This window comes from Rana temporaria, chromosome 13 (genome assembly GCF_905171775.1).
Source record: "Rana temporaria chromosome 13, aRanTem1.1, whole genome shotgun sequence".
Taxonomy (NCBI): Eukaryota; Metazoa; Chordata; class Amphibia; order Anura; family Ranidae; genus Rana; species Rana temporaria.
The window spans coordinates 16718118-16734736 of record NC_053501.1 but is presented as its reverse complement, the minus strand read 5'-3'; the positions used below and the strand labels follow the sequence as shown (position 1 = coordinate 16734736).

Sequence of the window (16619 nt, the reverse complement as noted above, 5' to 3'; positions counted from 1 at the left end):
AAGTCTGACATTCCCTAGAAATAAGAGTGCTTGAATCTGACTGGTTGATGGGGTAACTAGTTTTGTCTCCATTTCCATACATCAGACCCAGTGGCGGATTATGGCAGTAAAGGGCCACCGATTTGTGGAATCTCTGCTGGGACTAGGGTGAGGGATGGAGAGGAAGGTGGATGGATGGAACTTCTGAACAGAGAGGGAAATACAAGGCACACTTTCTATAAAGCTTTTCTGCTCAATGTAGACAAGTTTACTGAGACAACCAGACACGAGAACACAGAGACAGAGACACGTCATGCGGCACGTGACACGGCATGCAAAGCTGATAACCTGCAGTGAGCCTGCAGCACTGAGCCCGACCTTGTGCTGCAGGCCCCGCTGACATCAAAAGGGTTAATTCCAGCTCACAACTGACACATGAACAGCATGCTCCAAACTGGGATGATCACTGGTCAGATAATGGACACACGAGTGGCAATAAAATTCTCTGTAATGCCATCTGCATTGTTTACTTTGAGGTGGGCAGAGCGGGCTGGAGTCTGGCATTCCTCAATGAACCCAGCATACTGACATACCTAAACTGCTACTCCAGAGAAAGCTGGTTACTGCCTGCTTTATGATGGCAAGCTTTTCTATTCTCGATAATGGAAGGAGGTCTTGATCCTAACTGATCGCACTTATACTCTACTTAGATATGTCATTTAGTCTTGAGAGCATGGTTGTCCACAGATGGGCAGCTGTCTCTCTGTGCATATTTTTTGGTTGACCAATCCAAGGGCCAGGTTTACTTCAAAGGTAGACATGTTGGCCTCGAAGAGAAGTCCCCTGCTGTGATCACTCTTCCTTCAAGTATTGGAAACACCTTCCTTCATGGAAGAAGGATCAAGGTGATTGCTTGTACCGATATGTTTGACAAGCTAGAAAGAAAAAAAAATTCTCCTTGATAGCAGGCTTGTCTGTTAACAGCAATCAGTGCTGTCCCATAGGAAAGAACTTTGCAGTCAATTTATTATTTGATCTCTGCAAGTAATGCCTGAATTAAAAGCATTGCCTGCATATCTCCTAGCTAAGCCACAGAGACCCAAACTGTGCCGCAGACAGTCACTTCCTAGAGAGCCCCGGTCTACTATGGTGTACCTAGTGATAATGAGGAGTTTCACCTTGCGTCTTAAACACTAAAATCTGATCCCATAAGCTAAAGGCAGGCAACATGAGGTGTGTTCTATCTGCGCATTCATCTTCTATTGTAAAGGCACTTGGCATGGAGTAACTTGTAACGGGAAATTCTGAAGCCCCATACACATTATCAGTTTTCCTTCAGGTTTACCAAAACCATGTAGTGCAAGGGCCTGCATGATTGCATAGAAATTGAAACTCTGATGCCGCGTACACGCGGTCATTTTTCGGCATGAAAAAAATTGAAATGTTTAAAAACGTCATTTAAAATCATCGTGTGTGGGCTTCACATCGTTTTTCGGCTTCTGAAAAACGACCAAAAAAAAATTCGAACATGCTGCTTTTTTTAAAATGTTGTTTTTTTGGTTGTAAAAAATGATCGTGTGTGGGCTAAAGCGACGTTTTAAACCCGCGCATGCCCAGAAGCGAGTTATGAGTTCAGGTAAAACTACCATTCATAATGGAGTAAGCACATTCATCACGCTGTAACAGACAAAAAAGCGCGAATCGGCTAAAAGCAGCCCAAAGGCGAATAGAACTTCCCCTTCAGAGTGCCGTTGTACGTCACCGCGCTTTGTTCATCATTTTTTTTAAACGATGGTGTGTGGGCAACATCGTTTTTAATGATGAAGTTGGAAAAACTTTGTTTTTTGGACATGCTGAAAAATGTATTTATTTTTCATACCGAAAAACGACCGTGTGTACGCCGCATTAAGGTTTTACCTCATATTAGATGGTTTTGGTAAACCTTAAGGGAAAAACGTACAGGAAAACTGATAGTGTGTATGGGGCTTAAGTCTTGATTCGTGGCCGTCGTAGAAAAAAAAGTGTTGTTTAACTTCCATCTGGTGGGTTGTGAGTAACCATACACAAACTTTGATGAGTGCTTGTGGAGAATATATCTGTCTTCACACGGGTAGGTGATGAGATTGTCATTCTCAATTCTCAAGCGAGCCCAGTCCTGGGTCCACCTTACATCGAGATGGCTAGATGAACTTGGTACAGATGGATTAAGCCCATCAATTGTTTTCTAAATAAATATCTCTTTACAACGAAAATAATCTGTGACAATAGAAGCCTTTGAACTTTTTCCATCTGTACTGAGGGGAAGAGTTTGGAGCTCTATATTTGAAGAAAAGGATTTGCTCATTTCCATCTGGGAGCTTCCTGGGCACTCTGCAAGAGGATTGCAGTGCCTTCCACATGCCTCATTGTATTGGCTTTTGTCTTCTGTGGTCAGTTTTAAGTCTGGCGTCACACACATGGATGTGGGATTTTTTAGGATGGCACTCCAATGTATATGCAGAGTAGCTGTCGATGCATTTGCAGTAGAGTGAACTACAATCAACATCGTAGGTGTTGCTGCATTGCTAAAAACACTGTAGGTGAGTCTTTCCATGCACTAAGGTGCACTGCTAGTCCATTTAAAATGACTGCGCTACCATACGACAATGTACCTTAATGAACAAAAAACACATGCACAAGTGTTTTGGGGGTCCTGTTGGGTTTCAATGCTATTTGGGGTTCAGTTTAAGAGAATTCCTCTCCCTCAATGGCCTGGTGGCAAAGTTTTGATGGAACATACAGTTTGCGGTATAGTTTGCATAGCTGTACCGCCATTGAAACCACATGTAAACTCATGTGACAATGGTGCAAAGTCTAATGTTCTCATGAGATTATATATACACACTATATTACCAAAAGTATTGGGACACCAGCCTTTACACACACATGAATTTTAATTACATCCCAGTCTTAGTCTGTAAGGTTCAATATTGAGTTGGCCCACCCTTTGCAGCTAGAACAGCTTCAAGGTTTTGGAGTGTGTCTATAGAAATGTTTGGCCATTATTCCAGAAGCACATTTGTGAGATGAGGCACTGATGTTGGATGAAAAGACCAAGCTTGCAGTCTCCGCTCTTATTCATCTCAAAAGTGTTCCGTCGGGTTGAGGTCAGGACTGTGTGCAGGCCAATCAAGTTCCTCCACCCCAAACTTGCTCATCCATGTCTTTATGGACCCTGTTTGTGCACTGGTGTGCAGTCATGTTGGACTAGGAAGGGGCCATCCCCGAACTGTTCCCACAAAGTTGGGAGTAAGAAATTATCAAAAATGTCTTGGTATGCCGACGCCTTAAGATTGTGCTTCACTAGAACTAGAGGGGCCAAGCCCGACCCCACACCATAATCATCCTCCACCAAATGATTTGCACTAGTGCACAAAGCAAAGTCCATAAAGACATGGATGAGCGAGTTTGGGGTGGAGAAACATTCTAGAAGAATAGTCCAACATTCCCATAGACACACTCCTAAACCTTGTGGACAGCCTTCCCAAAAGGGTTGAAGCTGTTAAAGCTGCAAAGGGCGGGCCAACTCAATATCAAACCCTACGGAGTAAGACTGGGATGCCATTAAATATGTGTGTGTAAGTAAGTATGTATATATAAAATAAATATTTTTTTTCGGAATGTTATTGAAAATACATTATTATATGTCTAAATATATTTGGATCATGACTGATCTTGATTATATGTTTTCAAGACTCTGCCTGTGCTATCCTCAGATAAAGGGAACAGACAGGGTTGACAGCCTCCAGCCACTTGGGGGCCCTAAAATCCTTAACTGGGTGGAGTGGGAGGAAAGCAGCAGACAGAAGTGGATGTAGTGGGGGGGGGGGGGGGGGGCAAAGAACTATATACACACACACACACACACAAATATATATATCTTCATAAGGGATTTCTAGAGCCTGTTCCATGTCCTTTTTCTAGCTACATTTTGATGTTTGGTGATGGCAAGACAAAATTTTGTTGCCTCTGTTCAGAAAAAGACTCAATATAATATTGTATTTGATTACGGCTGACATGGTAAAGCAATCAAAATGAAAATCAAGCAATGAATTGTAAAAGGAAAACAAAACTTTCAGATGTGAACAGTTTCTGACATCCACAGACATGGATAATAATAATAAAAACTGGAATGGAAAAATAAATAAAAAAAATCACCAAAAAGTCATGCGGTACAATGTGAAGTGGATCAACATGAAAATGTTTAAATATATACAGAGCTTGTATATATTTAATCCATACAGGTAAATATTTACCTATGTACAGGTACAATTACTTTAGACTTTTAGCGGTATTGGCAGGGGTGGACAGACAGAGAGAGGTTAGCACTGGCTTAACCTGCCCATTCGCAGCATGCTCTGTACGCCTGCTAGTCCCCGATCCCCCCCGCAGACTGTGCCTGGACCGCCAACTGCTGGAGGCCGCTCTGACCTGACTCTCCCTCATTGTCAAGGTTGATTACCTATAACAATTCCTGGTATGTGTAGAGGAGGCCCTAGAAGCACAGAGCTTTTGTTCACTACAGTTCTGCAAATAAAAATCTCTTCAAACCCATAAAATAAACTTCCAAAAAATTATAACTGTGATAGCTACATTTTCCTGCAATTCTGTCCTACCTGATCTATATACTATACTATATATACGTTTCTCCCATAATGGTGAAATTTTCTAGTCAAGTGTCTCTGCCCCTCCTACAAAGGTGACATTTCTCTGCACTTCTCTGTGTATTTCCCCAGGTCAGTTTGTGTCTGTCTTTCCTGTAATGGTGAGACTTTCAAATGGCAGTTTGAGCCTCCACCACTCCTTTATTGGGGAGGTTGCCTCGTGGTAGTTTGTGTTTCTAACCCCCTCCCGCAATAGTGGAACCCCCCCCCCCCCCAATGCCATAGTTTGTCTCCACCCCCCTGCAATGATGAAAGTCCTCTGAAAATGTCTGTGGGGTGGATTCAAGTAGGGGCGGCGTAACGTATGACATTTACGTTACGCGGCCGTAAGTTTTACGGGCAAGTGCTTGATTCACAAAGCACTTGCCTGTAAAGTTGCGGCGGCGTAGCGTGAAAGGGGCCGGCGTAAGCGCGCGTAATTCAAATGATCCCGTAGGGAGCGTGGATCATTTAAATTAGGCGCGTTCCCGCACCGAACGTACTGCGCATGAGCCGTCCCTAAAATTTACCGACGTGCATTGCGGTAAATGACGTCGCAAGGACGTCATTGGTTTCGACGTGACCGTAAATGGCGTCCAGCGCCATTCACGGACGACTTACGCAAACGGCGTAAAATTTTTAAATCGCGACGCGGGAACGACGTCCATACTTAACATTGGCTGCGCCTCCTAATAGCAGGAGCAGCCTTACGCCGAAAACAACGTACGCAAACGATGTAAAAAACGATCGCCGGCCGCACGTACGTTTGTGAATCGGTGTAAGTATGCAATTTGCATACTCTACGCTGACAACTACGGGAGCGCCACCTAGCGGCCAGCGTCAGAATGCACCCTAAGATACGACGGCGTAAGAGACTTATGCCAGTTGTATCTTGGGCTACAGTCGGCGGATACGCCGGCGCAACTTAGCAATTACGCGGCGTATCTATGGATACGCCGGCATAATTGCTCTCTGAATCTACCCCTGTGTCTCTACCTCTCCTGCCATAGTTTGTCCCCCAACCCCACCCGCAATGGCCAAATTCCCCCACAATTGTCTGCATCTTCCCTTCTTCTGCAATGGTGAAATTCTCTAATGGCTGTTTGTGTCCCCATCCCTCCTGTAATGGTCAGATTTAGGAATGATAATTTGTGTCTCTGCCCCCTCCCACAATAGTGAAATTTCCCTGGGAAAGTTTGTGTCTCTACGTCTCTTTCAACGGTAAAATAGCCCCATGGCAGTTTGTGTCTCCACCTGTAATGGTGAGATCACCTCATGGTAGCTATGTGTCTGCCCCCTTCCGCAATGGTTGGATTGTCCCTCCTGCATTGGTGAAATTTCCCCGCCACATTTGGTCTCCCCACCACAACCGCCATAGTCTTTTTCCACCTCTCCCGCAACGATGCAATCTCCCTGCAATAATTTGTGTCTCCACCTCTCTTGCCATGCTGAAGTTTCTCCACACCTCCCTGTAATGGTGAGCTTTTTCCGCAATCGCAAAGTTTTTAATGGAATCTGTAAAATAACCCCCAAAATGTTGTGGGTGGATAACCCTAATGATGACTATTCAAAACTAAAAGCTTTTGGTGATGTTCATCTTTAAATGTTGACCCTTAAGAAATCTGGTCTTTCCCGAGAGAAGGTACAGAATGTGTGGTGTATCAGATGTGATTATGTTGTACTGATTCATCCTTCCTGCCCCTGTATGAATGCATACTACATCTGTGCACATTTCCCAGTGTTCACGTCTCAGAGTGGCCCCCAACACTTGTCGGTCGGTGCAGGAACAGCAGTGCTGAGCTCCCTATAAAAGTGCTATTGCAGGCTGTCCAGCTAATTGCACTGATTTTTTTTTTTTTTTTTTTAGAAGAAGAAAAAAAAAGTGTTCGGACCCTCTCCTCGCATACACGTTCCAGCATTTATGGCGTGTTAATGTCTGTGTCCCGTTCATACAGACATTACGACACATATATATGTTGCACATACACAGATCTGTACGGCCAAAGCCCCCAGAACAGAGACGAGTTTCAGGAAGAAAAGCAGAGAATAAAATGTGTTCACAGCAGCTCCAAAAAAATAAATAAAAAAAATGTACATCTAACTGTCCCCACAATCCCTGAGAGGAGCGAGCCACGTCCTGCTATTCCCACATAGGTGATTGATACTGCTCCACTCGGGCGGAGAACACCTTTCCTGATCCAGATATTCCCTACTCATATCATAGACTTCTATATACAATAAAGGCAACTGCATGCACCTTAGGAAAAACAAAACTCTATTATTGTAAGAAAAATGATCAAGCAGAAAGTACACTGACCTGACGTACCTGTGCCAGTATCGCATTCTGCAGCATCTTCGTCATCACTGCTGATAGAACATTCTGCCGATGACACAATATCATCTGTTGGCTGTGGAGACAAGATAATGCTTAAATTAGTTGTAAACTCCAACTAGAGAACATTTAGATTTCTCTGTGTTGTAAGCAATAGCTTTTTTTTTTTTTCTTTTTATGCAGACAATTATTTAAAATGGGAAGTCAACCTCATTCTCTTGCATACCTTCTTTTATTTTTATTGCCCAGTACCTGCTCCCACTTCATCAATTCTCAACTGGTGTGCTTGGCCCATAGCCTGAGGCCACCTGAAATTCATCCCAGAAGGCTGCAGAACCAATCTCAAAGCACTTCTATTCCTTGTGCATACGTGAGTAGTCAGCTCTGAGACATCAGGATGTCACCATTGACTCGCACATTTAAGATGTGGGATCCTGAAAGTCTGAACCCCATCTGCGAAAAAGATAGCACTGGACTCGACTGTTAACGTAGTATTGAAACCAAAAATAAAGACTTATTGTACTGCAGCTTGTATATGGTGGCTGCATTTGTTTTTATTTTTTTCTGACTTATTTTTTATTTTTGTGTTACTAGTCGGATCATCAGGTGAAAATAAAAAAAACTCTAAAGAAGCCTCCACATGTAAGAATTGGTAAAATGCAACATATTACCACTGATCTACTACAGCCCCTTGCTGTCTACATGCACCCAACAATGGCTGTGCGGAAGTTCTCAGGCTGGGTTTCCTGACGGCAGCATATCATGTCTGTGTGACGTGTGTTGCAACAGCCCCTTGTGGTCTACATCTGAAGCCAAGGTGACAATGCAGGTGCACAGCTGGGAAACCGGAACAGAGCAGGGTCACCCAAAACAGAAAGCGCCTAAACAAGGTCCTTCGTTGCATGAACACCAGGAATTATTTTTGAAGCGTTTTTTCAGGCACTTTTAAAAGTCAGCAGCTACAAGTACTGTAGTTGTTAACTTTTAATAATAAGACACCTACCTGCCCAGGGATCCAGCGCTGTACTCACCCAGGTCGGTCCTTCTCCAGACTTCAGGTCCCTGAGCCACCATGCTGAGTGTGGGAAGCAAAGCTTCACAGTTGGCTCCCTACTGCACGTACTCGAGCCACTCTCTGCTGTGTGAATGTCAAAACTAGGTACCCACTACCCAAAAGAGGGGTAGAGGAAGAGTGGAACTTATGGTTTTTAGTGAAGTTTTTCTTTATTAAAAATATATAAAATGAACATGGTAAAAAGCTTAGAAGATAATTTATTGATTGGATTTAGTTATAATATATTTAAAAGGTTAAACATATGACCCCCCCCCCCCCAATGTTTTACTATTTCCTCCAGGGAATATCCTAGCATTGTATCCTGGCATGCTGAATTACTTTTATCATACACCTTTGGTTAGACCATCCTGATTATTCCCCCCCCCCAAAAAAAAATGTTCACTCCTTTAACCCCCCCCCCCCTTTTTCCTCCTCAACTGATTTAGTTTGTCACGATCAGACAGCCGGGTGATTCATGGCGGTTGCTGATTTGGCTGGTGGTGTAGAAAAGCGCTCTGTTCTGACCTGCCTCCTCCCAGGTTGAAGTATGTTCTTGTAGGACAAGCATTTACCCTGAAGGTAATCGCTTTATATAAATGGTGCATTAACGAGGTCTGCTGCAATTACCATTTTAGTGGCTTCTTGTAATATAAGAAGAAAAACATCTCTTACTATTCACATTATGGCATTAAACGCTCCTCCGGCTTCGGCGTTATTAGTCTGCATTCACTGTTAATTCCCTAGAAGAATATCACAGCGATACCCAGGCCGCTTTTTATCTGAGCACATAGCCAACTGCAAGCTGTGTTAATCAATCACCCGCTGCAAGAATGGCCGTGCAGAGTATTAATCAGTCAGCCTCTGCAAAATATGAACCAAGTGTACCCTGCAATAACCAATCGGACGCTAAATTAACCAGCCATACTCTTTAATAACCCACCACACCTTGGAACAACCAACTGCAATCTGCAACGAACCAACAACAGTGTAGAACCAACAACAAAAACCTGCCACCCTGTGATAACCAGTCACACTCCAAAATATGGTAACCCACTACCCTATAGAACAATCAACTGCACTCTGTTATAACCACCACCTTCTGAAACAACACTTTGTAATAACTGCACCCTAACACCTTCTACAACCACACTCTCCAAAATCAGTCCCCTTCTACAACAACTAACCAGTTTCTATAATGCCAGTCACCTTCCACAACTAACCAAACTCTAAAATAACACACCATCCTCTAAAACAGCGGTCTCCAAACTGCGGCCCTTTCCTTGCTTTTATCCGACCCTTGAGGCACTATTCCTGGCACTGACACCAACAATAGGGCATCATTTCTTCTTTATTTTTTTAAATCAGATTATTTTTATTGTGGTACAAAAAATAAGAACATTTCTATTCAACAATAAGTAAAACATAAAGGTGTTGGAGAGGAAACTGAATAGTCCATTTGTGTAGCCAGCCGGCTATATAATGTTTGCATCAGTATTGTGTGTGTGTGTATGTGTATATATATAGCTACAGTCTATACAAAAATAAAAAGACATATTATAGAATATATACAGAGTCTGTCATTGTTGTGTTGCTGTACATTGAGCCTGTGCTCTTTGTAGCTTGTTCACTAGCTCCGCTCTCAGTCCTAAACTGGACCACCGAGCGGGGCAGGGGTGTCCTCCACCCCTAACAGTGGGGTGGGGATAGTAATGTTCATAAATTAACGATCGCTTAAAACAGTGCAATAAATCTAACCACTGCAGAGCAAAGCATCACCACATCCAGTATACGACTATAGAGTAAGGTGCACATGGATCCTTAGCGCATCAGTCCAGCCAGTCACCCATTTTGTCTGTTCGGTTATCAAACCTTGTGGGTAGACGAATGACTAAGTCCTACCACAAAGGATTCTATTTTGTACTAATTGTAAGGAGGCAAAGCCAGGGACTTCCAGCCAGGGATCTCATATATTTTCGAACTTCAACGGACTACCTCTGTGTTTATATGTTGGTTGTTCCCGTAGAAGAGTGTCGTTTATGGCAATAACCCATTCTGCATGTGTAGGAGGTACTACTGAGAGCCATTTTCTGGCGATTAGTTTTCTAGCAATAAATAGAACTCTGAGAATGACTGTGTAGGTGTGGGGCGTATATAGTTCCTCGTCCAGCCACCCAAGTAGGCAAAGCTTAGGGTCAACTTCAAATGTGAGATTCCATATTCTATTAATAGAGCCGATCCCTACAGACCAGTACCATTGCAGTTTCGGACATTTGCAAAGCATGTGTACTAGGGTACCATTGTCTATCAGACTAGGACAAAGTGGATTGTCTCTTCTGTGCCATTTGTGCAATTTATATGGGGTACAATACATTTGGTGGATAATAAACTGTTGGGTAAGTTTTTGGGAAGCTGAGAGTGACACCTTGAGTACATTTTCAGTATTATGGACCATTTCTTATGCGAAATGTGGCCTATATCTTCTCTCAAACTAGCTCTACACTTCAGTGACATAGCTTTAGACACCTGACAGAGGTATATATCTGTCCCTTCCAAATCGATGATGTTACTAGTTGTGTAAGCACCATAAGCCTAGTTAATTCCCAGGTAGTTTAGCTTGTGCCGAAATGGAATACCTGAGTTGTAAGTACTGGTACTGATTTTTTAAATCCAACAAAAGTTTTATTTAGTTTGCAGAGGAACAAGGCATACAGAATCCCCTCGACATGTCGGGGACATAAACAAAAAATAGAGATAAAGATCAAGGCCATACTAACATGTACAGATATAGCAATCCCATTCTGGAGGTAAATCCCCCCCCCGCCATCACTCCGGACAGCGCTCTCGTGGCATCCGCTCCCATTCCATGTCTCACCCAACATTAATACCCAGCAACCTATCCATCACCAAGTCCACCGGGGCTAGGGTTTATGTTACTATTTACTCTGTAATGTTTTGTTCTTCAATAAAATACTTCTGATTTGTAAAAAAAAAAAAGATCATCCGCACTCAATGATAACACAGAAAATAAACATATTCAGGACTAACCAACAGCACTAGATAACCTGCTATACTCACAAGTGGCATATGTACTTTGGCACACTCTGGGGTGAGAAACGTCAGATACATGTGTAGTGTGATAACCCTACTCAATGAGAATCCAATGCACAAAATGAGTATTTGCTTGTAGTATCGCAAACAGCTTCAGGAAACGAGGTGACCTACAGGCCCCTAGCCCTTCATTTTGCTCTGGCAGTTATTACACACAATCTAAATGACACATATGATGTATAGCCTGCAATAGAGCTAGATAATATACTTATCATGAGAGTAGAGACATCCCAGAGGTCTGTCAATGCTGTAAATAAACAAGAATCCGGATTTAACCCTGAACATCCAGCGTCTAAAGCACAGCACACAAACTCTGTGGCGACCTGAGGGTGTTCTAATCACGGAGCCAGCGCTATGTACTTACTGGAACAAAATTTTATATCTTTCTCAGTGACACGAAGGACACAACATTCATATTTGCTGCTGAATCTTTTCTGTGCAGACCTGCCATATGCCGCTCTAATACCCAGACCAGATTCTATCCCTCCGCTTCACAACAAAACAATCCCGCGTACCAGTTTATGTCTACAAATATTTACCAAGCAACACCTGCTGTGCATTGAATTTTTCTCTTTTTTTTTTTTATCACCTGTTGCCAAGGAAGATTTTCAAGCAGTCACTTACTGAAGTAAACCAGCATGTTCTAGTAAATATGGAACCTTAAAAAATTAAATGATATGAGGTTTTAGTCACTTGTGTCTCTCAGAAGTATCTCCAAGCATGGATTACCGTTCTGTACATCTGCAGAAATGGGAAAGCAACTGGAACTCCCTGCAGTCATAATTTTTCCTCCCTGATCCAGCTAGGGGAACCACTTTTCTAAAACGCAAAGTATTCCATCTGGTCTGTCCATGTGTTTGGGTTTACATGCTCAAAGGATAGGTCAGAAATGGCACCCCCTCATACAGGGAGTGCAGAATTATTAGGCAAATGAGTATTTTGACCACATCATCCTCTTTATGCATGTTGTCTTACTCCAAGCTGTATAGGCTCGAATGCCTACTACCAATTAAGCATATTAGGTGATGTGCATCTCTGTAATGAGAAGGGGTGTGGTCTAATTACATCAACACCCTATATCAGGTGTGCATAATTATTAGTCAACTTCCTTTCCTTTGGCAAAATGGGTCAAAAGAAGGACTTGACAGGCTCAGAAAAGTCAAAAATAGTGAGATATCTTGCAGAGGGATGCAACACTCTTAAAATTGCAAAGCTTTTTAGATCATTACCCATACCGATAATTAAAAGTCATCTAAAATCCTTTCAAGGAAAGATTATCAAGTTTATTTGGAACAATAAGGGTCCACGCCTTCCATCTCGCACTCTCTATAACTTGCCTGAACAGGGGGGTCTGGGGGTACCCAACTTATTATGGTACTATCAATCAGCAAGATTGGCACAGTTATCGGAAACTTTTCTTAAACATGAACGCCCTGACTGGTTAGATATAGAAGAGCAGGCGACCCCGAATCTAACGATAGAGGAATTAATGTGGAGTCCTACCAAGAATAGGCCTTCTATTTTATCTCCGACTCTTTCTCAAACCTTTGTTTTATGGGATTCACTTAAAAACAATCCCTCTCTAATTTCTAAAGGCAGACCTTTATTGAGTATTTTTCTAGACCCACTCTTTGTTTCTAAAATTGAAGTAGATTCGTTCAAATGGTGGCATGACAAAGGGTTGTATCGTATAGGCCGTTTTTTTTCGCGCTCGGGTCCACTTCCTAAACAACACTTCATTGACAAGCTAGGTCTTCCTGTCTCAGAAAAATTAAGATTTTCTCAACTACATGACTATGCACAAAGCCTATGGGATAGTGGCTCGATCTCTGGACTATTGACACCTTATGAAAGTAATTGTGATCAGGGTTTGATCAGGAAGGGGAATATTTCAATCATATATCAATCGCTTGCTAATAATTGCACCAAATTACCTCATATGCTGGCCTGGGAAAGGGAACTTAATAACAACTGGGATTTATCTGACTGGTGCAGTAATTATACTAGATCCATTAAAGGATTTGTGAATATATCCCTTGTAGAGGCTAATGTAAAGATTTATACTAGGTGGTATTTAGTTCCCGTTAAACTGGCTTCCATGTATCCGTCAATTTCGCCCCTTTGCTTCAGAGGTTGTCAGGGATTGGGGTCTATGGTACATATATGGTGGGAATGTCCCAAAATACGTGGATACTGGAATAAGGTGTTCAACATAATAAGACGTGTCACAGGCTGTAATTTGCATCAATCCCCCACTATCGCTTTACTTAACGGGATGTTACCCCAAACCTCCAAGGTTACTAGAAAACTCATCCTATACATTCTGACAGGTGCCAGGATCACAATTGCAGCTGCGTGGAAAAAATCTACTGTCTCCATCCGGTATATGAAACAAAAGGTTACATGGATTATGGAACAAGAAAAGAGGGTCTGTTCCATGTTGGATATGTCTACTCTTTTCCATGAAATATGGGAACCGTGGATGAAATTTATGGGAATATCTTTTATCCCATAAAGGCTGTGGTGATATTTATATCCTTAGGACGATGTTGTTCATTGACAGGCAGGCTGCCATCTCTTTTTCCTTTTACTTTCCCCTGATCTTCTTTTTTTTTTCTTTCTTTTCTTCTCTTTTTTTCTCTTCTTTTCATTGATTGTTATTTGATTTGATAATTTTTTTTTTTTTACACGAGGATAACATCTTTGTTATTTCTCATTCTCAGAGTGTTATGTTTAGAAAAAAAAAAAAAAAAAAAATATATATAAACATTTGTATTAGCCTATGTTTGGGTTATCAAAAGATTCCACCAAATTTTTGGGGAGGTTAGGTATGTTAAGGGTTTTGAAAATATATATTTACAGTGACTGGGTGGTATTGGTGATAATTATTGGAGGGAGGGAAGGGGGATTTAAAGGTTTGCTTAACCTCTTGGACACAGACTGTTCCCAGTGGGGGTGTCAGAGAAGTCTTTGTTATACAGAAATCCTGTCCTTTATTAGTTCCATGAAATTAGACCCAGTACACACATGGGGTTTTTTATTGTGTGACAACAATAAGCCTAAGGAATTATATAGTATATAGAAATATCCTTTTATTTATTTAATTATAAATTATTGGTTATACCTAGCTTTTCTTTTTAACTATTACAATCTGTTATACTCTCACCGTATGGTGATAGCATATGATATGGCTGTATATGATAGTCAGTTTCTATGACAAGACCATCTTCTATGTAAAGCAATGCATTGGATTTATTATTTACTGTGTATTACTGAAATGTATACTGCTGTTTTAGTACAAATGTATGTACTTTTATTGAAAATAAACATAAATTTGAATGAGAAAAAAAGAAAAAAGAAAAAGAAAAAAAAAAAAAAAAAAAAAAAAAAAATTGCAAAGCTTCTGAAGCGCGATCATGGAACAAATCAAGCGTTTCATTCAAAATAGTCAACAGGGTCGCAAGAAGCGTGTGGAAAATCCAAGGCGCAAAATAACTGCCCATGAACTGAGAAAAGTCAAGCGTGCAGCTGCCAAGATGCTACTTGCCACCAGTTTGGCCATATTTCAGAGCTGCAACATCACTGGAGTGCCCAAAAGCACAAGGTGTGCAATACTCAGAGACATGGCCAAGGTAAGAAAGGCTGAAAGACGACCACCACTGAACAAGACACACAAGCTGAAACGTCAAGACTGGGCCAAGAAATATCTCAAGACTGATTTTTCTAAGGTTTTATGGACTGATGAAATGAGAGTGAGTCTTCATGGGCCAGATGGATGGGCCCGTGGCTGGATTGGTAAAGGGCAGAGAGCTCCAGTCCAACTCAGACGCCAGCAAGGTGGAGGTGGAGTACTGGTTTGGGCTGGTATCATCAAAGATGAGCTTGTGGGGCCTTTTCGGGTTGAGGATGGAGTCAAGCTCAACTCCCAGTCCTCCTGCCAGTTTCTGGAAGACACCTTCTTCAAGCAGTGGTACAGGAAGAAGTCTGCATCCTTCAAGAAAAACATGATTTTCATGCAGGACAATGCTCCATCACACGCGTCCAAGTACTCCACAGCGTGGCTGGCAAGAAAGGGTATAAAAGAAGAAAAACTAATGACATGGCCTCCTTGTTCACCTGATCTGAACCCCATTGAGATCCTGTAGTCCATCATCAAATGTGAGATTTACAAGGAGGGAAAACAGTACACCTCTCTGAACAGTGTCTGGGAGGCTGTGGTTGCTGCTACACGCAATGTTGATGGTGAACAGATCAAAACACTGACAGAATCCATGGATGTCAGGCTTTTGAGTGTCCTTGCAAAGAAAGGTGGCTATATTGGTCACTGATTTGTTTTTGTTTTGTTTTTGAATGTCAGAAATGTATATTTGTGAATGTTGAGATGTTATATTGGTTTCACTGGTAAAAATAAATAATTGAAATGGGTATATATTTTTTTTTTGTTAAGTTGCCTAATAATTATGCACAGTAATAGTCACCTGCACACACAGATATCCCTCTAAAATAGCTAAAACTAAAAACAAACTAAAAACTACTTCCAAAAATATTCAGCTTTGATATTAATGAGTTTTTTAGGTTCATTGAGAACATGGTTGTTGTTCAATAATAAAATTAATCCTCAAAAATACAACTTGCCTAATAATTCTGCACTCCCTGTACTTTAACGCTTCAGTGTCCCCTAGGTATGAATATGCTGGTTTTGCGTAAAATGGCCCTTTAATATATCAAACATCCTGATCTTAATAGATAAACATTTATCTCAGGCATGTATCACTGCTGATTTCCTCTGCAGGCAGTTTGATTCCAGCCATCTCCTACTCAATATTATTTATCACTTTAAAGAAAAGGTCGCCCTATTGAATAGTTCTGCTTCATTTGGAAATACTTTGGTATTTGAAAATGTTATGTATTTTACGTTTTCAGTAATATATCCTTTTTTATGTCATATCTGCCTACTAAATACACCTGAGTAAATTCATAAAACTCCACGAGCCTGCCCTAATGCATTACAACCTTTGCACCTTCTTTGGACAAAGTCCAATCAATCCAGGGCTCAAGTCCTGCGGGAACGCGTGCGAACGGAGTTCCTGCACTTTTTTCACAGCAGGAACTCCGTTCCCTTTGCAGGACTAGAGCAGCCGAGCCCGAGCCAATGCTTCACTAAGCGGCGATGCCCAGCTCGAGTTATCACGAGATTTAGAAAGAACTTGCTTCTTTCTAAATCCGGCGATAACTCGCATCAGACCTCCGCAATGTCTCCTGGGAACAATGACAAAAGCTCCCAGGAGACATTGCGGCATCGAGGAAGTGACGGAATACCCGCACACTACCCGATGAATCCATATACAGGAAGTGGCCAATAACATAAAGGATTACTAAGGTACAGTGGATCGAAGGAAAAAAAACATGCGGTTTAGTAATTATGCATATGAGCATATCATTGGTGAGGGAGTGGATCTTGGGT

The 16619-nt window shown here is 41.8% G+C and overlaps 1 protein-coding gene across 4 annotated transcripts in view; it reads right to left on the bottom strand.

The window, feature by feature from the left end:
• Positions 1 to 16619, bottom strand: part of NRXN3 (neurexin 3) — a 546212-nt gene that overhangs the window by 21480 nt on the left and 508113 nt on the right. For 3 of the 4 annotated variants that reach the window (XM_040333786.1, XM_040333788.1, XM_040333787.1), the window contains one exon: positions 6979 to 7069. In XM_040333786.1, the coding sequence (XP_040189720.1) occupies positions 6979 to 7069 (91 nt within the window). The remainder of the gene's footprint in view (positions 1 to 6978; positions 7070 to 16619) is intronic. The other variant, XM_040333785.1, reaches the window with a different exon arrangement.